At 47.2% G+C, this 26,282-nt stretch overlaps 1 protein-coding gene across 1 annotated transcript; it reads left to right on the forward strand.

The window, feature by feature from the left end:
* The first annotated feature begins 463 nt into the window (after positions 1-463).
* LOC308334776 (calmodulin-1) lies at positions 464-22,382 on the forward strand. The gene is made up of 6 exons (XM_080791593.1): positions 464-591; positions 9,484-9,514; positions 14,170-14,313; positions 18,968-19,074; positions 19,955-20,090; positions 21,046-22,382. The coding sequence occupies exons 1-6, from the start codon at positions 589-591 to the stop codon at positions 21,072-21,074; spliced, it is 450 nt and encodes a 149-aa protein (XP_080647719.1). The 5' UTR covers positions 464-588; the 3' UTR covers positions 21,075-22,382.
* Positions 22,383-26,282: the final 3,900 nt, after the last annotated feature.

The following is a 26,282-nucleotide window of genomic DNA, read 5'->3' on the forward strand; positions in this document are numbered from 1 at the left end:
AGCCGATATACAAGCTCACAATGCGTCACATTTGCGACGCATTGTGAGCTTGTAGATCGGCTATTTTCTAATGGCCCAAATGTATATAGGGCTGAAGTGGTCAATGTAGGCCTATATGTTTTGTAATAGCCTAATAATCGAAATCTACAAAGTAACTAGTAACTAAAGTTTTCAAATACATAGTAGTGGAGTAAAAGTACAATATTAGCCTCTGAGATGTAGTGGAGTAGAAATAAAAGTATTGGGAAAGTAATAATTACAAATATCTCAAAATTGTACGTTCTCAAAATGACTATCCACCACTACTATTCACCACAACACACCACTACAAGTGAGTAGTACAGTACAGTATTGAATTGAAATAATAAGGAAGTGAGTGCTGTGTGCCAGTGTCAGTGTGGCGGAGGGATACATAAGGCTGTTGAGGCAAACCCCCCCCCCCCCCCCACCCTACCCCCTCCCTCCCGGGTTCTGTGACCACACCACGGCCGATATACACGCTGCTGCTGGTGGAAGTCCATCTAAGGAACAGTCTGCTTCCATACACCACCAAGCACACAAACACCACCACCACCACCAACAGACAACATGGTAACGTATTCCTCATTCATTCGCTATTGCTGGGCAAATGTGTTTTTATTTTGTCGACTGTTCTTTGGCACGGTTTGCTGTAGTAGGCACACGTCTCGGTGTAGTATGGTGTGTTGATTTATTTGCGATTTAAGTTCGTTGCAGGCATTTTTTTCTCCTTCTTTTCACCAAAGACGAGGAAGGAACGCCCGTAAAAGCGCATCCCCCCCCCCCCCCCCCCCCCGATTTCTCTAGTCTAAAACGGTTTGAAATTTAGTTGTTGTATGGGATCGTATGGGATCATCATGTGAAGTATCTGTGTGTGTGTGTGATCTTTTATTTGTGTGCGCGTGTGTGTGTGTCTGTGTGTAGTGTACTCGTTTCTGGGACGATGCTCCCTTCAAAATGGAACGTTATTATTCCTCCCCCCAAAAAAACTGCGCAATTCTATACGGCTATTATGTTTTTGATATTGTCGATTCTGGTGGTTCGTGGTTCTGCGATGCAGATTGAATGAATTGCTGTCCAGATGGATTAAGGCTATTCTGGGTTATTGTGGCATAACGTAAGAGTGCCTATAAGTCATAAGTGCATTGGGCTACATTTTACAATCCGCCTTAGAAGCACAGGCGTGTTCAGTTCACACAGTAGTACTAACGTTAGCTGACTTAGCTCCATGCTGGCATTTGATTCCTGCCAGAGTCCCGACAGATCAATCAATCAACATCCAATAATAACCAACTTCCCCGGGACGAGATCCATCCATAATGTTCAGTGTTTTTTTTGAAGGTTTACGGGCAATTTTTTAGAATGGCACTCGAGGTGAATTATGCCTTCAGGGCGCTCCTCTCAGTTTGAGGAAATGATCTGTGTCGACACTCGAATAGGTCTCCCGTCTCCTCTGTTGCACCATGTTGCGCCTGTCGAGACGGTTACAACATCGTATCGTCGGTGTTCCGCAACGGAAATTGCCCATATTCTAAATGGCAAATGTTAACGATTTGCTGCTACACTGTCACCTGGCCCGGCGGGCCCATACATACATTACATATGGCTGCTTCTCGACAACGATAACCGGTGCAGATCCGCCTTCACTGTCATGCATGCATTACAGGTTTATCTTTATCATTATGCTGGTTGATTTGGTTGCCTCTTGCAAATTCTCATGGTATGCAAATGCGATGCCAGTTTGTCCAAGAAGCTTTCTGGCACTTTACTTGCTAGTGCACTGCAAAACATCAACAGCTGTAAAGTTAGGATGGCTTTTATTTTTTCAACCTCTTTATATATATATATATATATATATATATATATATATATATATATATATATATATATATATATATATTGTAGTAATGTATGTTTTTGGATCTCTGACTAAAATGCCAGTAAACCCTATAATGTGGGTTCCATCAGCCGTAATTGGCTCATAAAATATAGTCTAGTATAACCATTTGCACCAGATGTTTCACACATGCTCATCATACCAGCCATTTCTGACATCTTGCGAGCAGATAAGGAACATGGTGAACCTTCCCACTCGCTTCTCTGATGCGAGGAGAAGTCGCCAGGATCTGATTATTGAATAGATGCCCTCAAGCAAATCCATTGATTATCAACCCTTGATGGATCTCATTGATGGCACAAGGGAGCCACAGATCCCCCCCCCCCCCCCCCCCACACACACACACACACACACACACACACACACACACACACACACACTTCATACACACAGCTCTGATCAAATATCCCATATATGGTATCAAGCCACAACTCAGTTTCACATTGCAGCGCGACACACACAGTAATTGGAGTGTATAAAGTGGAATTGTTATGGAGCTATCTCCTGCATATCAGCGTCTCTGAGAAGCCATAGTCCACAGGCGTAAGGTCCATGTCCTCATCAATGCGTCCACTGAAGTAGAAACCCCCCCCATTGAGGTGGAAGTATCCAATAAGTAGTGGCACCATACGGAGGCTGCTATCCTATTCCTGCTACGCCCTTGTTTGCTGATGCATGTTTAGTAACTCCGAGGACATCGGATATGCTGCGATGAATAATTGATGTGCTTGGCGGCCAAACCATCGCCATGTCCTATATGTTATAGTGTCTACTGGCGAAGGTAAAAGGGGCTGTCCTGTGTGTAGGGGGGGGGGGGGGGGACCGGGGGGTGCCATCAGAGTGCCATCGGGCCATATGGTGGACTGTCCCGACCCTGCAGGGCATGGAGAGAGGCTGGTGTTGGTTACACCCTTCCATTCTCCCTGCGCCCCTGAAGCAACAGGCCCCTTTCTGTCTTTTGTCTTGGGTCAATGGAGAAGAGGCGTTCAGCACTCTGTTGAGCTGAAAGCTCTTATAGAAAGGGAGCGCGTGGCTGTGTTTGGCACAATGAGTCTTTGTGTGTGGAAAAAACACGTGGTGTGTGTGTGTGTGTGTGTGTGTCACGTCCATCTGTCAGAGTAACGGCTGGTTTCGCACCTTTCACATGACTGTCATTGCACACGGAGCTGCTCCTTCACTATTGTGTATGTATGTATCCCACACGTGGTTACATGCCAACGATGCCAGTCTGCAAAACAACACCTCGTAGTTGTTGTGTTGTTTGTTGTTATGGGACAAGTTGCCTGGTTGCCCTCCCTTCAACAATTCTGCTTTTTTAAACATTGAAATAAACAGTCCCTCTGGGAGGGATGCAAAATATTCACAGAAGACCCGCCCACCCCACGCCCACAAACACACATACACACCCCTTGCTTTTTGTGAAGGCTCAATGCAGGGGTTGGCTGCCCGGGTAACCGCGGGAGTGGCTGACCCACTGTTGCCAACAAGTCGATGCCAGCATCCCTCCCGCAACCACATATTCGCCTCTACAAGCTGTCATTAGGGCTGGAGGCCTGGCAACGCACATGCCTCTCCATAGGGTGGCATGGATCATGAATCAGAGGGAGTTTCCTCTGAGCAGTGTCGGAAGAAGTAGAGAGAGAGGCTGGAGGAGGAGGAGGAGTAGGAGTTGATATGGGCCAAGCTCCAAAAAGCCAAGGGGAAGGAGGGAGGAAGGGAAGGGATGGGCCGGTAGTGGGACTGGGTGGCGCAGCAGTGTTGCGAGGGCCCAGCACAGCAGCACCTGGGCCTGAGCCAGGGAAGGATATACGTTACGGTACTGAGTCACTGAAACCACCCCACACACACACACACACACCCAGAACACGGACACGGGGAGAAACGGGGAGAGGGAAAGTAAGTAGGAGGCAGATGGAAAAGGATGCAGAGAGGAAGAGGGTAGGGAGGGATCGGGGTTAGAAATAGAAGGAGAAGAGACGGAGTGATGAATAGGGGAAATGGATGGGGAGCATGACATGGAAAGATGGATGTAAGATGGAGGGAACGTAAAGGGGATAGAGAGGGCACCCAGCAGGAGGAGCATGCTAGCAGTGCTGCTCGTACACCCCGCCCACGTGCATGTACTAGAGTTGGTCCAATACCGATACTGGTATCGGTTACTTGGGCCGATACCACCCTCAAGTACTCATACTCGGAACCGGCCCCGATACTCTGACCCGAGTACCAAAACATCCAATTGACACTATAGGCTGAACGAATGCAACGGCAGTAATTCTGCCCCAAACACTGCAGCAAATTGCCAAAAACAGCCGATCTACAAGCATAAATGACAACTGAAAGTGTAGGCATGACAATGGAATTAAATTGGAGAAAAGGGGGGGTAAAATAAGTGTGGTTACTGAACGAAAATAAAAAGTACTCTGTTTCGGTGAGTCCTAACATTTAAATACATGTACTCGTACTGGCATCGGTACAACTCTAGCATGTACTGACATTACAGATGTACAAGCTCACACGCAACACGTGTGTGTGAGCTTACAGATTGGCTGTTTCCAGTGCCCGACAGCTGCATGCAATTAATTAATGAATATCTCAGGCTTAAGGCCTGGGGATGGAGAAACAACGGAGATGAAAGGCCTTGTGGCCATTAGGCTTGGTCGTGGTGGCACACATGATCAAATCACGTCGGCTACTGTAATATTATCAAGGCCATTGAAGTCTGTGCAGATCGATTGCCTCCCACAGCTAATTCTCCAGATGTGATTTAGAGAAAAATAGCATCTGGTGGGTGTATGCGCCTCAATCGGATGAAATCACATCCGGTCCAAACCCAAGTTCTATTCATTATTCATCATCACATGGCTGAGCCTACGATGACCTTAATTTCCGCTTTACCGGCATGGAGGTTAACGATTGGCTATTATTAGCATTAGTTCACACTGTTTATCTTTCGCCAGAAACGTTAACATGTTGGGACTCGGGAGCGATGCGGTACAAAATCACAAATGACATCCGAACCTCAGATGGATCGGCAAAACCATGGACAGCGCTCGTATTTTCAGAATTATGAGGCATTGTGAAAATCCTACTATTACCGGAGGTCTATGGGGGCCGTGTGCAAAGATCCTGGTGCTGGGGGTGACGGAGGCGTTGCCTAGCAACCGGACCAATGTTAAAAGCTGATTTTCCAGCCGGGGGCGCCTGATGGAGGGGAAAGGAACTGGTTGGAAATAACGTGTTCCTTCCATGCGCTACGTCCAACCAGGGAAACTCCCCCCTGTCAGGTGTCAAGGAGCAACTTGGACACTGAGGCATGAAGGAAGCATGAGTTCAAGTCCGTTGCTCTCCCCATGTCTCCCATATATGTGGACTAGGTTGGCGGAGGGTGCGTACAGCCCAGGATCACATTAGATAATTGACACAGGGGTGAAAAATGTGTTACAAAATTGTGGGATAAAAATGTAAGAAGAAAAAAAAAAAGCACATTTAAGCAATTGGTTCTGTCTTTATGTGCTGGGCTGTATCTGAGACAGATTCGTTGCGCAAACACAAACCCAGCATGAGGTTTGCAGGAATTTGCTTTGGGGCTGAACTGGGTACTCTGACTAATTCACAGGAATTTTGGGAACGGACAAAAACATTGGTGTTGTTGAGGAAAGAATGCTATTAATGGGGGATCGTGTGTGTTATCGTCCACTAGTGTCCATCTGTCTGTCAGTCAGTGTGGGTAGTAGTACATAATGTAGGTGGGCAGGTCTGTAGGCTCATATAGGGTGGTGGGTGTCTGTCTTGTTCATGTGTGCTTGTCTGTTTGCATCCCTGTTTTTCTGCTAGGTGGAATGACGTCAGTGGCCTGTTGCCGTAATAAACAATAAGCTTGTGTTTTCCCACATGGGGGAAGGGTGTGTACCTGCGGGAGGTGGCATTTGCACTGCCAGCTCCGTTGTTCACACTTTATTACTGGGGATGTTTGTTTGAAAGCACAGACTCCTCCTTCACAATGCTATCCATCTGTGCAAGGAGGTGAGGGGGGGGTGGTGGTCTTCCAGTTAGATGAAAACAATAAAAACAAGACATATAAACCGAAGAGATAATTCAGCAAAAAAAGAAAAGTAAAGTGCCATTGTGTCATGAGAATTAAAGCAATTTTAGATGTACGAAAAGGTCTGTCTTGGAAGGTACATTTTAAGAAGTGATTCATCAAGCCTGAGTCAGGTCGTTCCAGAGTCGAGGAGCCCCGACGGCAAAGTCACGGTCACCCCGTCTTCAGCTTCAGAAGAACAACTATCACACTATAGATGCAGGCCATTTAAAGCCATTGTGAGTCACCACCGCTAGCCATTACAGAAAGCCTAGCTTAGTGCATGGAACAGCGCAACCGCCTGGCTAGGGAATCAAACCACATCGAACTCGGTGGCCCAATGCCCTCCGTTGGTAGGCAGTAAAAGCACTGTGGAAAATCCTCCCATGCTGTCCTGAAACAACCCTGCCTACAGTACGTCTTCTCCTGGCCTCCAGATGATCCTTTTATGTCCTGTTTCTTTCTCTCGCTGTGTTGCCCTGGTTGCCTAGTACCCTTTTGAGGGTGATAGGGTGATACACTGATTTGTAATCACTGTGCATGCCTGGGGAATTCATTTAGTTGTACAACAAATACAGTATTGTTTTGATCCCTAAACCTGCAACAGTTGGATTCGAGTATCCCTCCCTGGTTGTGATTTGTAGCATTGCTGCTGTCCATTTGAAGGCAATTGAAGTCGATGGTGGTGGTCATTAAAATGACCTTTTCAAAGTTTTATGCCGGTCTAATGGCTCTTCTCTTGACTCAAACTCAATTGAGTGCGGTCTGTGGTGTAATTCTGTTTGGAGAAAAACATGTCGCCCTCAAATGGATGTCCTTTAAGAAAAAGCACCACTTGGACATGAAAATATTATATATATATTAGGGATGCACGATAATTATCGTCCCGATAAATTGCGACCCGATATTAGAAATTATGACGTCATCCCGATAAATTCGATAACGTTATAATAGCGCCGATAATATACTTTATATGGGCTCGAAATTGCGATCATTTTGGACGCAAATGCGCCATAAAAAATATAGTTGGTAGCAACTATGGGACTACCAATCATTTCTGTGGTGCGCCCAAACGCTCCCCGAGTCGCCAATCTCTCCGGAGGAACGGCTGAGACGAGCGAGAGAGAGACGCTTCTCCACTCTGTCTGTTGCAGTGTGTAGTTCCATAGCAGGCTAATAGCCCCGCCTGCTTCTCTCTATCTCCCCTCTCTCATTTCACTCACTGACTCGCATTCATACGAACGGTGACTGTCTCAGCGTCTCAGCACTGCAGCTGACGAGCGCGTATTGGTGCTCGTTCATTCATCGCGCTGTTGAATGCGTGTCACTCGTTACCGGTTGTAGTTTATTAATTTGCTCCAGTTGTGTAGCATTGTGAAACGCGACGCGACCGTTTTGGTTGAGAAATGTAGAAGTAGTAGCTGTTTGGCTACATGATGCTACAGACCATGCTAATGACTTATATGCTAACAACAACGTCTATCACTGGAACTTGGATAGTGTTGTATTTGTGTTTACACACGCACACACACAGACAATAGTGGTTCTCAAAGTGGGATCCGGGGAGTCAGAGTTTACAAATGGAACGAAATTGACCCTTACAGGTCCATTTGGTTCCATTTGTACCCTCTCAGAGTTGACATTGATTTTACGATATAAATAAAAAATTATAAATTGAGGTCCCTTATGTAAATGGCATTAAATGGGGGGTCAGTAGCCTAATGCATGTCAAACTGGGTGTCCTTGAAATAAAAATGATGAGAATCACTGCTAGAGCCCTGGCATATATTTTCAAATGGGTGTCTGTGGGCTAACAATTTGGGGTCCTTGCTCCTTGACATGGAAAAGTTTTGAGGCCAACTGACCGGACACACACAGACATTCACAGACATTATATTGTTGTTTTTATTCATTTAAAAAAATTCACACCTATGTGAAGTGAGGGGCACTCTTATCATCATACGTCATCTGGCCAATCACAATTTGCTCTGGGACTCCCAATTTATATTGTAAAATCAATGTTATTTTTACTCTGAGAGTATACAACTGGAAATGTTCCATTTGTACACTCAGAGTTACAGACCCATAAGGGTCCATTTGGTTCCTAACTATATCATTTAGCTGGGGACCCCCTGGAACTCCCTCAGGTACCCCTGGGGCCGGGGGTCCCCGAACCCCACTTTGGGAACCACTGATATAGCCTACTATACTGTAATTGCTTAGGTCAAAGCTGTGTTACATGTACCGTTACTCACTAGTATGTATTTCTATTTTTTATTCATGTCTATATATTTTTATTATCGGTTATCGTATCGGTATCGGTCTTGAGGAGCGGTAAATTATCGGTTATCGTATCGGTTTCAAAAAATCAATATCGTGCACCACTAATATATATATATATATATATATATATATATATAAAATTATTTTTTCTTCTTTTTTGAATGGCTTGTTCAAAAACGTAATGAACGTTACTGTACTGAAAAAAAAGATCAAATGTATTCCAAATAAGAGCGTATCTATGTGCACACTGCAGGTCTCTGGTCTGCGTTAATAATAACTCGGCGTGTCGTTATAGATTGGATCCCACCGCAGCCCATACCATTAGTTATTATAATATAGCTAGACTGTGGATCACAGCCCCACTGTGATTGGCCAGTAGCGAGCTGCTTGCACATAGTGCGCGCAAAGTTGACTTCAAGAAATGCCATCGGCTCACAATGCCTCGATCATCTTGGCCGTCAACTCTGCTCACACTATGCACAAGCAGGAAATAAACAACCGCTCACCTGGTCCGCGTTGTTTTATTGTGGCTTTGATGCAAATTATATACATGATGGGTGCAGCAGCTGCAGAACTGATGCACCGAATATTTGGCTGCAGAAAATATTCGGCAGAAAATGGCTAAAAATGCATTTTCGGCCTATTCAGTTTCGGCCCAAATAGGCAGAGATTATATCACCGAATAGTGTATGCAATTAATGCATTAAAAATAACTGAATAAATGTTTTATGGACCCATAATAGTGATTATTATTTAAGTTAAGTTTTGCCATAAATCGGGTAGCTTTAAGGTACGGCCATGACAGCAATGGTAGGAAAAAATATATATATATATATAATCTTAATCATATTCGGTTTTGGGCCAACTGTTTCCTATATTCGGTATTCGGTTTTGGCCAAGAATTTCCCTTTTGGTGCATCCCTAGTTCTCCTGTCAAGTGTCAACTGATGCGCAGCCACAAAATAAAAAGAGAGAGAGAAATCCATCGACTAATCTGTAAATGGCCGCGACGCATCGACTCACAAATACAGGCATAGTTCAGCAGTGGGTCGGTGCCTGAACACTGTTCCCTGTGTCAAGGAAGTTTGGCCAAAGGGTGGGGATTTTGTGGGAAGCAATGATGAAATGGTTGGAATAATCGCCTGTTGAGTAACTTGTTTGTTTTCTTTCCTCTCCCCTCCCTCTTCGTTTTTTCCAACCGCAGGCTGACCAACTAACAGAGGAGCAGATCGCAGGTAGGAAGACAGTGAATTTGAGACACACACACACACACACACACACACACACACACACACACACACACACACACACACACGCACACTTTTGACATTGACATGTGTTAATTAACTCAATTTAGGCATTTAGTCTAAGCTCTTATCCAGGTTACCTTACAAAGTGCAAGATTGGAAGTGCCATGAACCCTATAGTCAACACGCGAGGGGGTAAATGGTACAGTTAACTGAGTGCAAACACAATGACATTCTACAAAGTAGCTGTCATCATGACATGTGACTCAGGGCATACCCTGCCCAATCTTTACATAGCAACTTTAGGGTGCAGTTGGTGAACGAAGCCTCGTAAGTTGCAATGCGGCTCATTTGGCAAATACCTGTATCAATTCTCTGCGGCCGCGTGGTGTCACTCACTATGGCAGAGAAGAACAGACATGCACTGCACTGTACGGTACATGTACCAGTGTGAGCTTATGATTGGTTTTGTGGGGTGATGCTGTACATGCAGTAACAGACAAAACAAACCTGTTCTGCATGACTAAGCCTTTTGCTACTCTTAACCCATTTTGGGCTATTGAAAAATAGCAGATCTACAAGCTCCTAGCGTGCCACCGAGTGGCGTGCTACGAGCTTGTAGGTCTGCTATTTTTGAAAAGTCGTGAAAATGCGGCACAAATCTTTGAATAAATATATTCTTTCAGAGCGAACTTTTTCTTTTCTTTTCGACGTCAGGCCTAAATGTGTTAAACAAAATGGGGTCTAATAATTCCGTGGCTTCTCTTCTCGGATGTCATGTGACCAATCTATGATGTCCAATTGTCCAAACTTGTACACATCGCGTCAGTCATCTCCAGATCTGTGCCAGTCTCACCCGGTTCAGCAGAGCCTCTCTAGACAGCTCTGCCCCTACAGGGGCATGCCGTAAAAACGGTTGCTGATTACCATCCTGTAATCGTCTACATTAGGGATGCAAATAATCAATTAATTCATTAACCGTTTAATGATTCATGTAATCAATGAATTCATGGTTGATTGGAGATGCACCAAAATGAGGAAACACGAAAACTGAATACCAAAACACTGAAGGTGATTTTTTACATTATTATTATTTACCATTTGTTTGTGCCATTGCTGTCAAGACTGTGATTATTAAACCTAATGGTCACTCCAACCAGCAATATCCCTTAAAGGGCCACTTCACCTCTTTTGCAACCAGATCTTATTTTAATGATGTTTGGGAGACAAGAAACACTTTTCCTCCTATGTGGGTAATATGTGTTTTTAGATATTTTAGTTTTAATGATGTCATGGACACTGGTCTCACTTCTTTCCTGGACAACATGTAGTCCAGGAAGTAAGATAGCCCAGTGTCCATGACATCATGGACACTTGGAAATACTAAAATGTCTAAAAACAAATGTCTTGTCTCCCAAACATCGTTAAAATAAGATCTGGTTGCAAAAGGGGTGAATTATCCCTTTAAACTTAATATTGTGTAGTGCAAGTAAATTAAGTTCGATTCCATGACGCGTTGTGAGTGAGCTTGTAGATCTGCTATATTAGACGTGCCTTTAAACTCTGCAATAGCTTTAGTTGTCCACCGTCCAAGTGCCTCATGCTTTGGCGTGGTGTCTCTGGCATTGAACGGTGCATTCACACCAGGACAGACGCAAACAATCGGATCACGGTAATCAGTAGAGACACTGCCACTGTGCTTCAGTTATGTTCTGGACGTGAAATATGTCTTGGCTCATTAAGAGGTGAGAGGCTGGCGTCACCGTGTGCTCTCGGCTCAACTGCTGCTACACACGCAGTCCCCACGGCTCTGCTGTCTCACAGACCGTCAGCGTCTGCTGTTTTTCTGCCATGAATTAATGTGGTATATATTATGCTTTTGTTTGAGCTGTGCTCTGGCTACATTTTCATTTCATTTCAACCTTTATTTAGTTCTCGGAGAACACACTTGAGGGGCTGGGACCCTTTTTTTCAGTGGTGCCGAGATTACAACACATCACAATGTACAGTGTGGGGGGGGGGGGGGGGGACGGGACAAAACATAACATAAAACAAAACCTAGATAAATAGAGTAAAATGACTGGTAGTAATAAGGGAACATTGCATTACATAACGTTGGCCCTGTGTTACTCATGGCAGCCAGACAGATCTTGGGTTTCCGATAATGAAGGGTGGGGAAAAAAGAAGCGCGGAGCGTTACATTAATTGTTTAATTGATCAATTTAAATCGATTTAAATTAAATCGGCAATCAATCAATAGTTTAGATTAATTGTTAACATGTCTAGTCCACATGCATGTCTCATTAGCCAGTTTCTGTTCGCGTCTACGCCGTCAAGCGCCAGGGATCAGAATATTGGACTGAATATTGGACACGGTGACATTGGTGGGTGGTGTGGGGGGACAGAGGGTGATGGTGGGCGGTGTGGGGGGGACAGAGGGTGATGTTGGGTGGTGTGGGGGGACAGAGGGTGATGGTGGGCGGTGTGGGGGGACAGAGGGTGATGGTGGGTGGGTGGTGTGGGGGGACAGAGGGTGATGGTGGGTGGGTGGTGTGGGGGGACAGAGAGAATGTTCAACAGTGGCATGAGTCAGAACTGTAACCTATGCAGTTAGTCTAAAACGGTGCTACTCAACCCGCAGCCTGTGAATACAGACCCTGCTCTATGTATCTGCGGCCCGTCATGGTCATACCAATACAAATATGATTGGTTATTTTCATTGTTTTGAACAAGCTTGTAGGTATAGTATTGTTTGTTCCAAGAGAAAGTGATATGTGGCCCCATTATTTATTCATTATTATGTGACCAGATTTGACTGAGAGCCTGCCATCGTGCAAATTCCAGCTTTTCACTTTCTTGTTTCTTTTTTTCCCCCCAAAATGAGTTAATAGCTCAGGCAGACTCTTCTAGAGACCGACCGATACGGAATTGTGTGACCGATACGATAGAGGGTAACAATCACCGATGACCGATATGCAACCGATATACTTTTTTTAACCCATTCTGACCTGAGATCAGATTCATACAAGGTTTCCACTGGACACACACTGGTCTGATTATAACCCATTCTGACCTGAGATCAGATTCTAAAAATGTCAGTCGTTCTTCGATTTTTTCAAAAATAGCAGAGCTACAAGCTCATATCGCGCCACTCGGTGGCGCGATATGAGCTTGTAGATCTGCTATTTTTCAATAGCTAAAGCATAACATGATGCTGAACACCAAAATGGGTTCCCGTTCAGAATGGGTTAACTGGAATAAAAACAGGCCTTTTATTTTAGGACTGTGGAAAGATTTTGCACCGATATGATTATGCAAAGGTACAGTCAAAGTGACCGTAGTACAGACAGCCTTGCTTTCTTAAAACAATTTTCAAGGCTTACAATATTTTTTTTATTTTTCACTCAAAGAGTAAATAAATACTGTAGCAGATCAATTGGAGGGGCCTATAGCATATACAGTTCACTTACACACTTTCAGTATATGTAACAGAGACCCCAAGATATGCAGACAATATAATACCGAGAACCCCCAGTTTGAAATGCATTAGGAATAGGCCACAGACCCCCATTTGATACCATTTGCTCTCTGGGAGTACACTATCATCAGTGTTAATTTACCTCTGAACATCAGGGTCCATTTGGTTCCATTTGTATGCTCTTGGAGTATGATGACTGTGCTAACAGTATTATCATAAAATATATCTCAGTTTGAAGATTCAAATTATGGATAATAAGTGCAGTGCTTTTCCTCCTCTTCTACACACACACACATACATTACACGCACACACCTCGGTGCACTCTGCTGGAGAAAATAAATCATTACACTAGGTTTTAACCCATTCTGACCTGAGATCAGATTCATACGAGGTTTCCACTGGACACACACTGGTCTGATGAACCCATTCTGACCTGAGATCAGATTCTAAAAAATGTCAGTCGTTCTTTGATTTTTCAAAAATAGCAGACCTACAAGCTCGTATCGCGCCACTCGGTGGCGCGATATGAGCTTGTAGGTCTGCTATTTTTCAATAGGTAAAGCATAACATGATGCTAAACACCAAAATGGGTGCCCGGTCAGAATGGGTTAAACCAGACGCAGCTTATCGGCCCATCAGTGAAATTTTCACCGATACGATATGGTGGCCGATACCCATATATGGTCATATCGGACGGCCGCCGATATATCGGTGTACTGATTATCGGTCGGTCTCTAGACTCTTCACATACTAGGGCATGTCTGAAATAAATGTCAGAGCTGAAATTGACACGTAAACATGAAATAAATGCTTAAACATTACATGTGTAACGTTAGAGACCACAGAAGTGAACCTTTCAAGCCTGTTTTCTCAACTTGCTGTTTTCTGCAAGACATTACTCTATAAGCCATATCTCCAAAACTGGTGGGTCAAACTGAACAACCAATGTCAATTTGGAGCTATGATGCCCTGCTTTCACATGACATGAAAAAAACGAAAATTAAAAAAAAAATCCAATGGCAGTCAAATTTGGTCACATAATTATGTTCTCTTCCCATTTTGTGAATGACCATTTTGGTCGGAACTAGTCCTAATGCAGCCCATTGCACCAAGCGACGCGTCTACACTTTTCTAACCCTTTCACTCCCTCTCTACCTCTTCCAGAGTTCAAGGAGGCTTTCTCCTTATTCGACAAGGACGGCGATGGCACCATCACCACCAAAGAGCTGGGCACCGTCATGAGGTCGCTGGGTCAAAACCCCACAGAGGCTGAGCTGCAGGACATGATCAATGAAGTGGACGCAGACGGTCAGTACATGTGTACACACACACACACACACACACAAGAAGAGCTTGTGGATTTTTTTTATGGTCACACATTGTCAAATTAGGAAATGGAGATGGAGGAAATGATTCTCATGATTACCATGAAATGAGGAAGCGTGAAAGACTTGGAATTCATGGGAACATTCTGAGCTATTGCAAATACACTGTCGTTGCCTTCCTTCCTCACCATTCTTCATCCCTACCAACCCCCCCGCCCCGCCATGGGTGTGTCAGCAGCGTAGTCACTGTGTGTTAACGTACATCACTGTTGACAACGTCGGAGAAGAATCGTGTACACTGAGCGAAAAGTGAGAGCCAGTGTCAGAGACCGTCGCATCGTTGGAGCCAGCCGGGGCTGTGAGGCCATCGAGTTCCATTACTGAGACAGACACGTACGCACGCAGACAGACGCGGTCTTCCTCTATTCCTCTTCATGCTCTCAGAATGTTGAGTCCCTTTAATGTAGGACCTTCTAATTAATAACAGAGAGAGAGAGAGAGTGACAGAGATGGAGAAAGATGGACAGAGAAGGAGGTTCTTGGCTAGCATGCCTGCAGGCCAGCTGGCCGTCTGTCCTTGGGCTGTAAGGTAGGGGAATGGGAACTGTCAAAGCCAGCCTGTATTTCACCGGTGCTCTGTCAGCTTATAGGATTCTGTAAATGGGGAGCACATTGATCAGGAGAAATCAATCGCGCCGCGGCTCGGCTGCCCCTGTTGAAATGTCCTCCCACCGTCGCCGCGCTCGCCAACTCCCCTCCCTCTTGTCACAGCTGACTGCCAGTACGCACACTCAATTGTGCATGCATGCACATATTACACACACATGCGCGCACGCGAGCTCACACAAACCACTGCTAACCTCCTCTTGTTCTGCCTCTGCCTCCCCTGGCTGATGCAATCTAGGTCAGACGGCAATGAAGCTAGTAATGGAAAATAAAAGTGGTTACATAAGGCCTCTCCTGGCTTTGCACATCCAGTGCCCACATAGGAAGCAATAGGATGGCAGCTGGCCATTGAACAGCAGCTTTATTTACCGACCACGGAGAGTCTACAGCCAATGGCTGATGGCGAATGAGAAACGGTGCAGTTTGCTGTTGGACAGAGGAAGAATTGAGGAAGATGAGGAATGACTTATTGGGCTATGCAATGAACCCTTTGTTTAACCCCCCTTTTTAGGAGACTGGCAATAACTACAACTGCCCAAAATGTAGTCTGCCTTTGCTTCACCAGGCAAATACACTTGCGGAGTGGAAATAATCAGCGTGTACCACTAGTTCTGTCAGTATCAGTGGAGTACACACACACTACAGCTTATTGTATGAAGATGCAATTTATTTCATGATGTTTTATGATACTGAACGACGGGTTCAAACAGCTATTTGGCTCAGGTCTGTCCGAGAGATCAAGGTAGCTACAGTAGCTTTTAGCCCCCACACTACAGCATTCATCACGGTTGGACGATACTTTCCTCGCCTTCTACTCCATGACCACATATAGAAATGCACTAAGATGCTTCAGCCCTGTCTAGTTTTGCGTCAGCGCTCTCTCTCTCTCTCTCTCTTCATGTGTCGTCCTACTACTCTCTCCCACACGGTTCGCTCCTTCCTTACGTACTCCTCTCCGCATCTCCATCTCTCCCCAACTACAGCTCATCTCGCCCACTGACTCACTCACTCACTCATTGACAACGTCGCTCTCCTTCCTTCCCTCCCACCTCTTCTCTCGCCTCAGTCCCCCACCCCCCCAACAACCCTTCCTCCTATCCCCCCCCCCCCCTCCCCTTCTCCCCCCTCCTCTCCTCTCCCAGTGACTGAAGCAGTAGCATTGAGCCCCAGGCTTTAGTGGAGCAGCAGAGCAGATACAACTCCTGGGCCCACACTTCTTCTCTAGTTATCGTTCCTCCCCCCCATCCCCAATGGCAGCACGTGTTTCCTCGACGCTGCCGACTGTCTCTGTGCGTTAGATAATAGCTCCTTAGATCACTACTGCAGGCCATTAGATCACCATCTGCCCCATCCCATCACCACACCTCCCTCCATCCCCTCTCTCTCTCTCTGAGCTCTTCTAATATATATTTTATATACCTCTATCTCTCTCTCCTATTGATATCTATTGTACTACCTCTCTCTCTCTCTCTCTCTCTCTCTCTGCGTTGCGTTGTATTGCTGGTTAATCCTACTCCCACAGCCCCCCCCCCTCTCTAATCCTTTGACCTCACTGTCCCTGACCTCTCCCTATAATCCCAATATATTATCTTGGTCTTACGCCCCCGATTGTACACAATTAACCCTCTGGATTTTGCTGTGCAGCATCTCCAGACAAGACACAAAAAAAAGAAACACATGCCATCTCCATTTTACTTCCTGTATCTGCGTGAAGTAGGTGGCCTCCTTTTCTTTTCTTTTTTTTAGGAGACCGGAAGTCTTGTATTAATTCCAACGTGAACATTAATGCAGCTTCTGAACCATTCTTTAGCCCCGTTCTTGATACAAGTATGCACTGTATAGAGGAGGGCAACATTGAGTGAGAGAGTAGGGGAGTGACATGCAACAAATGGTCCGGCCAAAGCAGGTACTACTCCTTGTCAGGCATTAGATTAGTGTGCCATAACTAACTTGCCCTCGCCATGACCCCACCCATCACCTCTGCCCACTTCCTCCTGTCTGTGAGGGGATATGGATTATAGTGCTCAGTTGCCATGACTGATCTCAGTCATTTTGATTCCATAGAAGCCAGCCTGTCTTCTATGGAAGCCATACAATTTTACTAGTCTGGGATATTTCATATAAAAGCAAAGGTTAAAGCCTCAGTCTGTGATTTCTTCACCTGGATGGCAGTACCGTATATGTAGAACAGCACGGGGCAATATTACTAAAACATCATATAATGTTGCATCTTGTGTTAATTGTTTAGAAAACTACGCTAGTGTGTGGTTTCACAAATTGCGCATTTGATTTTGCTTTCATCCATGCGGGGGCGCTTTCAAGGAGCTGTGGAGATCAGTGGTCCTGCCCTGTCTACAGGGCCTGATCCCTGGCTAATCCCACCTTGACACCAACAGCAACATGGATATCGATCCTACCACACACACACACACACACACACACACACACGTACACCAGCCATCAGCACAGCAGTGGCCACCAGCACCACTGATCCCCTATACATCCTCCCATGCTTTCCAGCCCACCCACACATTAAGGTCACATTCATTACGTACACGAGTGAACAAAGCGCAGAGCGGGTCGAAACAAGCGAGGGGCGACGGCTGGTATGAAGGAGGGATATATGGAGATGAAAAGAGGGATAGAGCTAGGTGGCAGGGATGAATGGAATGGAAGAGAATGGGGACGGATAAAACAGAGAAGCTATAGGTGTTGATGAAGAGGGTAGACAGAGTGGAATGCCAGAATGAAAAGGGGTGGAGGAAGAGAAGAGAATAGGGACGGATAAAACAGAGAAGCTATAGGTGTTGATGAAGAGGGTAGACAGAGTGGAATGAAAAGGGTGGAGGAAGAGAGAGACAGGGGATGCATGGGTGGATGTATTGGAGAGAGAGAGAGAGAGATGCCGCTATACAAACAGGTTCTCCTGACGGGGGAAGCAGGGGCGCAATGAGCCCTTTTGATTTATGTTAGTTCCAGGAAGGCCGGGCCGTATGTCTGCATTATGGATGACCTGCTCAATGTCCTCCCTACCACGCCACTCCGCTGCTCCCTGTGTAACGACCACCACCACCACCACCTGCTCCCCCGGCTTCCTTCCGTGTGGAGACGCACACACATGCACTCAGGATATGTGTATCTCGTACACCTGTCGGGCAGAGAAACCTTTTATCTCAGACGGTTTACCTTTCAGGAAATGGAAGGGGGGAAAAACATGCGTTCCAATGATCAATGTATTGGACCAATGAAAAGTATTAACAAGAACTTGCGACAATATTTTTGTCACAAGCTCTTAATACCCGTCATTGGTTCAACATGTATGAAACACACTTGACTACTTTCACTCCAAAATTCTTGCTTGTGTGAAACTGTGGTATGATTAAAAATAGCACATTGAAGGTATGAAATATGGAGATAAAAAGTTTCTGCCCGACTGCAACGATATAAATCCTCCTGGCTGCGGCGAGGCCATTTACGGCAGGAAGGAAGCGGTGTACAGAGAATGATTTGAGGGGTGTTCCCATAGAGTAATACAAGGATGGAGACCGAACGGGAGCGGCAGCCACGCCCCCTGCTATTCGTTTCAGTGGAAGTTGCTCAGTGGCGTTTTGAAGCACCCGGAACTAAGAACGCTCTACTTCCACATTTGCCAACCGAATTTTGTCCGAGTGCTTCAACGTTGGAGAGCCTCCCTGGGGTCTTGGGTGTTCCCTTCGCCACGATGACTCAGGTCTCAAGTTGCTCTTGGTGTGTGAGAGAAAAGCCCCTCAAGGACCTGAAGAAACCCCTTGCCTTTTTTGTACGTATTTAGAAGTTTCAGACTTAATCAGTTCATGATTATAAGAGGCAAGCGGGCGGGCCAAATTAAAATATTGATCTAATCACCTAAACGCTAATTTATTTATTTCTATCCGTTACGCAAGAGCAATTTCTCTGATTAACGGCGCTCATTTTGTAATCTCTCATTCCAGGTAATGGAACCATCGACTTCCCAGAATTCCTGACCATGATGGCCAGAAAAATGAAGGACACAGACAGCGAGGAGGAGATCCGCGAGGCGTTCCGGGTATTTGACAAGGTAACCCGCGTGAATGTTTCCTCAGTGTCAAGTTGACACAGCGCCGTGACCTTCTTCTGACCTTCTTAATGACAGTGATGATGTGTCTTACCGACCACACCTGTTCTAAACCTTATTACAATTTGAGCAATTATTAACACTGACACTAATAACCATGTCATCAGCTAATACTAATTAAACAAAGAAACATTGTGCAGCATGATGACCGATGAGGTGAAATCGGAAGATACAATGGTCTGGCATACTGTAGGCTGGACAACATACTGTAATAATACATACTGTAGGCTGGACAACATACTGTAATAATACATACTGTAATAATACTGTAGGCTGGACAAGCACAAGACCTAGTGCCGAAAGAATGTACAGTATGTGACTACAGGAAGTTCCAGCTAGCTGGGCAACACATAGCAACACTGTACTTCCTGTCCTTCCGGTCAAGCACTTTGGTCAGTAGTAGTCATTTCCTCGGCTTTATCTCTCCATGAGACGCTGCGAATACTAGACAATGAAGCTGTTGTGGCCTTATTTAGAAGCCAACAAACCAGTTACATACAAGAAGAAGGTCACAACTACGACTACTCGAGAACAAACACCCCCGTCAAATATGCCCAGGTGTTTCTCCAACTTGCTGTTGGCTTCGCACCTGTTGCTATGTCGGTTCGTTAACCAAGCCGATGGGAATTTCACCTTGCCACTTGTCACCCAGCAGCGTCCCGTCCCCCCCCCCCCCGCCCCCCTCTTGCCTTTCTCACCGTGGCCTGCCTGTGTGTTTGTGTGTTTCACCTTGGCCTGCCTGTGTGTTTGTGTTCTCACCTTGGCCTGCCTGTGTGTTTGTGTTCTCACCTTGGCCTGCCTGTGTGTTTGTGTGTTTCACCAGGATGGAAATGGCTACATTAGTGCCGCAGAGCTCCGTCACGTCATGACAAACCTGGGAGAGAAGCTAACGGACGAAGAAGTGGACGAGATGATCCGAGAAGCAGACATTGACGGAGACGGACAGGTCAACTACGAAGGTAATGGAACGAGCAACTGAATATTTGTATACTGTACGCTCAGATTTACCCACAATACAGATAGTTTTATATTCGAGACCACTGCACTGACTGGCTTGACTCTGCTATATATACGGGTACATGAAGAGAAAGAGACAGCCAGCCATGCGTAATATCGACTATTGGATGAAGGCTATAGAGATGGAGGCTATACTAAATGTAGAGATGGGAGAAAGACGTCCTTCTGTATTACATCACATTGCCAAGAGCCATGGCACACACGCGCTCTCTCTCACACACTCTCACACTCGTACAACTCAACCCCCCTCCTTCCTCCTCCTATCTGTTCTCTCGGCAGTCGGCACATCACATGAGAGGATGCTGTCATTATCTCGCAGGGCGTTGATAGTTGCGAAAGTCTTAATGTGCCTCACTTACCAATACTTATGGACTGGTATGGTCTTTGCAAATTAACCCCTTTTGGACGGGAACCCCTTTTGGTGTTTTAAACATTACGTTATAGTTTAGCTATTGAAAAATAGCAGATCTACAAGCTACGAGCTTGTAGATCTGGTACTTTTGAAAAATCGTGAAAATATTTATTTCAGAAAACTGGAGGATTTATAAGATTTCTTTTTTTATTTCGAGGTCAGGCCAAAATGGATTAAAGCCTTTCTGATTGATCGTGTGTGTCATTATAGTCAACTGCTGTGTCTACCATGCAGCAGCAGCTTATCTTTTCTTTCCTTTTTTAAAATGAAACGGGCTTAATGAGATGGACACGGAAGCTGTTAGGAAAGGGGACACTAATTAGGACGCGTGTTTCCGAACCTGCTCGGGTTGATTAAAAAATTAACAAAGCATTTAACAATTTAGCAGGTGACTGGCCCTGTTCCTCCTGTCCTAATGCTATCTTGTCCTTTCTCTCCTGTGTGATCCCCTCTCTCTCTCTCTCTCTCTCTCTCTCTCTCTGCAGAATTTGTACAGATGATGACCGCAAAGTGAAGCTTGCCTGCCCTGTCCTGTCCCCTCTTAGAAGACAACAAAAAAGAAAAACAAAACAAAAAAAACAAGACAAAAAAAAAATCCAAAAATGTTTTACTTACCTCTTGGGGAAAAAAAAAGAAAAATGTTCATTTATTCATACTGTTTCTGTATAGAAAATAATTGAATGTTGAAATTTTAAAATATCCTTCTGTCCACACAGGATAAACAAAACAACCAAACAAAAAAAAAAATGAGAAAAATATACAAAAAATATCTGCATGAAAACAATGGTTAGTGATCCTGTCCCCCCCCCCCCCCCCCACCCCTCCCTTTCACCCTCTGTTTATAGCATCAGTACTTAACAACAACAACAGCAAAGAGAAGATAAAAAAACACTCAAACTAAACTGTAACAACACAAAAAACCTTCAAACTGAAGCGGAGGCATTTGGTGAACTCTTTGTTGCGGTTCCATCTGCCAGTGGTAAATGTGTGGGCTGGCCATCTCTATCGGTTCTACTACTACTTATTTCTCTGTTTTCTGTTCTCCACGCATGCAGCTTGAGGCCGGAGCACTCCCCGTCCCCTCCCCGTCCCCTCCCCGTCCCCTCCCTCCCCTCCGGGTAACCAGAGCGTGCTGATTCCACTATAAGCTGTCCTCTTGTTGGTTTGGTACAGATTTTTTTTTCTTTTTTTTTTTTTTTGGTATTTGGAGAGGAAACCCCAGCCCCCCCCTCCCCCTCCCCCTCCAACCCCATAATCCGTTAAAACCAGACGAGAATATAATCCGGTTCTGACCCAAGTTTTGTGGGGGTGGGGAGGGGAGGGAGGGAGGGAGGGAGGGAGGGAGGGAGGGAGGGAGGGGGGGAGGTGGAATGGGACTTAATTGTATGCTAGATAAAAAAAGAGTTAAAAAAAAAAAAGACATTTTCAAATGTTTGGCATGTAATTTTCTTTCTTTTTTTAATGTTCTTTGGGCAGCCATCTTCTAGTTGTGTGTCCTTGCCCTGTTTAAAAGAGGGGGCGGGGCTTCAAAAGTCTTATGGTGATTTTTTCTTTCTTTTCTTTTTTTCTTTTGCTGAGATGGAAGAGTGTCCTCTTTCTGGCAGGAGAGAGAATCACTGGCCTTCACTTATTCTTATTATTTTTATTTTATTTTCTTCTGTTTCTCGACTCGGACACGAGCATAGTGAGGTGGATGGAGGAGGAGAGGTGTGCACGGTCCGAGTTCAGTTTACATTCATTCCAAGTTGTACATGCTAGTCCTTAATTTACTTTTTTTTTTTTTTTTTTTTTTCAAATAAAAAAAAAGACCGTAAACTTTAAATACCGTGTCTGTGTTGTCATATGTTTGTTCTAAGCATCATCATCGTGTCTATAGGGTTGTTTGAAGTCTCGACATTCCTGATTTGTCAAGGATATCCTTTAGGACGTGCCATCCATTGTTATACATGTAGTTCGTCAGCCAAGGGCTTTACTAGTGTTTATTACGCGGCTTGGTTAAATGCTTGATTCCGATTGGTCCATCGCTGAAATTCAGCAGTGTGTTATTTCTTGATAATGACCTAACCAAAGCCTCAGAGCACCTGGCTGCGCTGCTTCAAGGATTTTATACTGTATCCAACATGACAGCCATGTCAACAAACACACACGTCATTTACAGCTAAACATTGCTCTCAAGAATGTTTTTTTTAACCCATTCTGAACGGGAATCCATTTTGGTGTTAGCATCATGTTATGCTTTAGCTATTGAAAAATAGCAGATCTACAAGCTCATAGCGCGCCACCGAGTGGCGCGCTACGAGCTTGTAGGTCTGCTATTTTTTTGAAAAATCGAAGAACGACTGCCATTTTTAGAATCTGATCTCAGGTCAGAATGGGTTAATCAGACCAGTGTGTGTCCAGTGGAAACCTCGTATGAATCTGATCTCAGGTCAGAATGGGTTAATATTTGAAGCAAGAAATGGACGATGCAGTAACCTGAAAATTCATGTGTCGTCATGTCCTATTCGGTGTCATGAATGATGCAACCTGGCAAAATGATGCAAAATGGCAGATCTAACGAGCTCACAATGTGTTACGGCTACGACTGGTTTATGAGCTTGTAGATTTCCGGTGCAACCGCCACACCACAGCGGTGCAACCACCACACCACAGCGGTGCAACCACCACACCACAGCGGTGCAACCACCACACCACAGCGGTGCAACCACCACACCACAGCGGTGCAACCACACCACACCACAGCGGTGCAACCACACCACACCACAGCGGTGCAACCACCACACCACAGCGGTGCAACCACCACACCACAGCGGTGCAACCACCACACCACAGCGGTGCAACCACACCACACCACAGCGGTGCAACCACACCACACCACAGCGGTGCAACCACACCACACCACAGCGGTGCAACCACACCACACCACAGTGGTGCAACCACCACACCACAGCGGTGCAACCACCACAACCACAGCGGTGCAACCACCACACCACAGCGGTGCAACCACCACACCACAGCGGTGCAACCACACCACACCACAGCGGTGCAACCACACCACACCACAGCGGTGCAACCACACCACACCACAGCGGTGCAACCACACCACACCACAGTGGTGCAACCACCACACCACAGCGGTGCAACCACCACACCACAGTGGTGCAACCACCACCACACCGCAGCGGTACAACCCACCACACCACAGCGGTTGCAACCACCACCACACCACAGCGGTGCAACCACCACACCACAGCGGTGCAACCACCACACCACAGCGGTGCAACCACCACCACACCACAGTGGTGCAACCACCACACCGCAGTGGTGCAACCACCACACCGCAGTGGTGCAACCACCACCACACCGCAGCGGTGCAACCACCACACCACAGCGGTGCAACCACCACCACACCGCAGTGGTGCAACCACCACACCGCAGTGGTGCAACCACCACCACACCACAGCGGTGCAACCACCACACCACAGCGGTGCAACCACCACACCACAGCGGTGCAACCACCACACCACACCACAGCGGTGCAACCACCACACCACACCACAGCGGTACAACCACCACACCACAGCGGTGCAACCACACCACACCACAGCGGTGCAACCACCACACCACAGCGGTGCAACCACCACACCACAGCGGTGCAACCACCACCACACCACAGCGGTGCAACCACCACACCACAGCGGTGCAACCACCACACCACAGGCGGTGCAACCACCACCACACCACAGTGGTGCAACCACCACCACACCGCAGTGGTGCAACCACCACACCGCAGTGGTGCAACCACCACCACACCGCAGTGGTGCAACCACCACACCGCAGTGGTGCAACCACCACCACACCACAGCGGTGCAACCACCACACCACAGCGGTGCAACCACCACACCACAGCGGTGCAACCACCACACCACACCACAGCGGTGCAACCACCACACCACAGCGGTGCAACCACCACACCACAGCGGTGCAACCACACCACACCACAGCGGTGCAACCACCACACCACAGCGGTGCAACCACCACCACACCGCAGTGGTGCAACCACCACACCGCAGTGGTGCAACCACCACACCGCAGTGGTGCAACCACCACCACACCGCAGCGGTGCAACCACCACACCACAGCGGTGCAACCACCACACCACAGCGGTGCAACCACCACACCACACCACAGCGGTGCAACCACCACACCACAGCGGTGCAACCACCACACCACACCACAGCGGTGCAACCACCACACCACAGCGGTGCAACCACACCACACCACAGCGGTGCAACACCACCACACCACAGCGGTGCAACCACCACACCACAGCAGCGGTGCAACCACCACCACACCGCAGTGGTGCAACCACACCACACCGCAGCGGTGCAACCACCACACCACAGTGGTGCAACCACCACACCACAGCGGTGCAACCACCACCACACCGCAGCGGGTGCAACCACCACACCACAGTGGTGCAACCACCACACCACAGCGGTGCAACCACCACACCACAGCGGTGCAACCACCACACCACAGCGGTGCAACCACCACACCACAGCGGTGCAACCACCACACCACAGCGGTGCAACCACCACACCACAGCGGTGCAACCCACCACACCACAGTGGTGCAACCACCACCACACCGCAAGCGGTGCAACCACCACACCACAGCGGTGCAACCACCACACCACACCACAGCGGTGCAACCACACCACACCTCAGCGGTGCAACCACCACACCACACCACAGCGGTGCAACCACCACACCACAGCGGTGCAACCACCACACCACAGTGGTGCAACCACCACCACACCGCAGCGGTACAACCACGCACACACCACAGCGGTGCAACCACCACCACACCACAGCGGTGCAACCACCACACCACAGCGGTGCAACCACCACACCACAGCGGTGCAACCACCACCACAAACCACAGTGGTGCAACCACCACACCGCAGTGGTGCAACCACCACACCGCAGTGGTGCAACCACCACCACCACCCGCAGCGGTGCAACCACCACACCACAGCGGTGCAACCACCACCACACCGCAGTGGTGCAACCACCACACCGCAGTGGTGCAACCACCACACCGCAGTGGTTGCAACCACCACCACACCGCAGCGGTGCAACCACCACACCGCAGTGGTGCAACCACCACACCGCAGTGGTGCAACCACCACCACACCGCAGCGGTGCAACCACCACACCGCAGTGGTGCAACCACCACCACACCACAGCGGTGCAACCACCACACCACAGCGGTGCAACCACCACACCACAGCGGTGCAACCACCACACCACACCACAGCGGTGCAACCACCACACCACAGCCACAGCGGTACAACCACCACACCACAGCGGTGCAACCACACCACACCACAGCGGTGCAACCACCACACCACAGCGGTTGCAACCACCACACCACAGCGGTGCAACCACCAGCCACACACAGCGGTGCAACCACCACCACCACAGCGGTGCAACCACCACACCACAGCGGTGCAACCACCACCACACCACAGTGGTGCAACCACCACACCGCAGTGGTGCAACCACCACACCGCAGTGGTGCAACCACCACCACACCGCAGTGGTGCAACCACCACACCGCAGTGGTGCAACCACCACCACACCACAGCGGTGCAACCACCACACCACACAGCGGTGCAACCACCACACCACACCACAGCGGTGCAACCACCACACAC

The sequence above is a fragment of the Protomyctophum bolini genome (assembly GCF_963924005.1).
Source record: "Protomyctophum bolini genome assembly, chromosome: 19".
NCBI classification, from domain to species: Eukaryota; Metazoa; Chordata; class Actinopteri; order Myctophiformes; family Myctophidae; genus Protomyctophum; species Protomyctophum bolini.

Excerpts from the sequence above, each read along its gene's own strand:
- LOC308334776 (XM_080791593.1), top strand. Across the intron at positions 14,314-18,967 it reads CAATGAAGTGGACGCAGACG|GTAATGGAACCATCGACTTC; the intron begins GTCAGTACATGT and ends CTCTCATTCCAG. Across the intron at positions 20,091-21,045 it reads CGGACAGGTCAACTACGAAG|AATTTGTACAGATGATGACC; the intron begins GTAATGGAACGA and ends CTCTCTCTGCAG.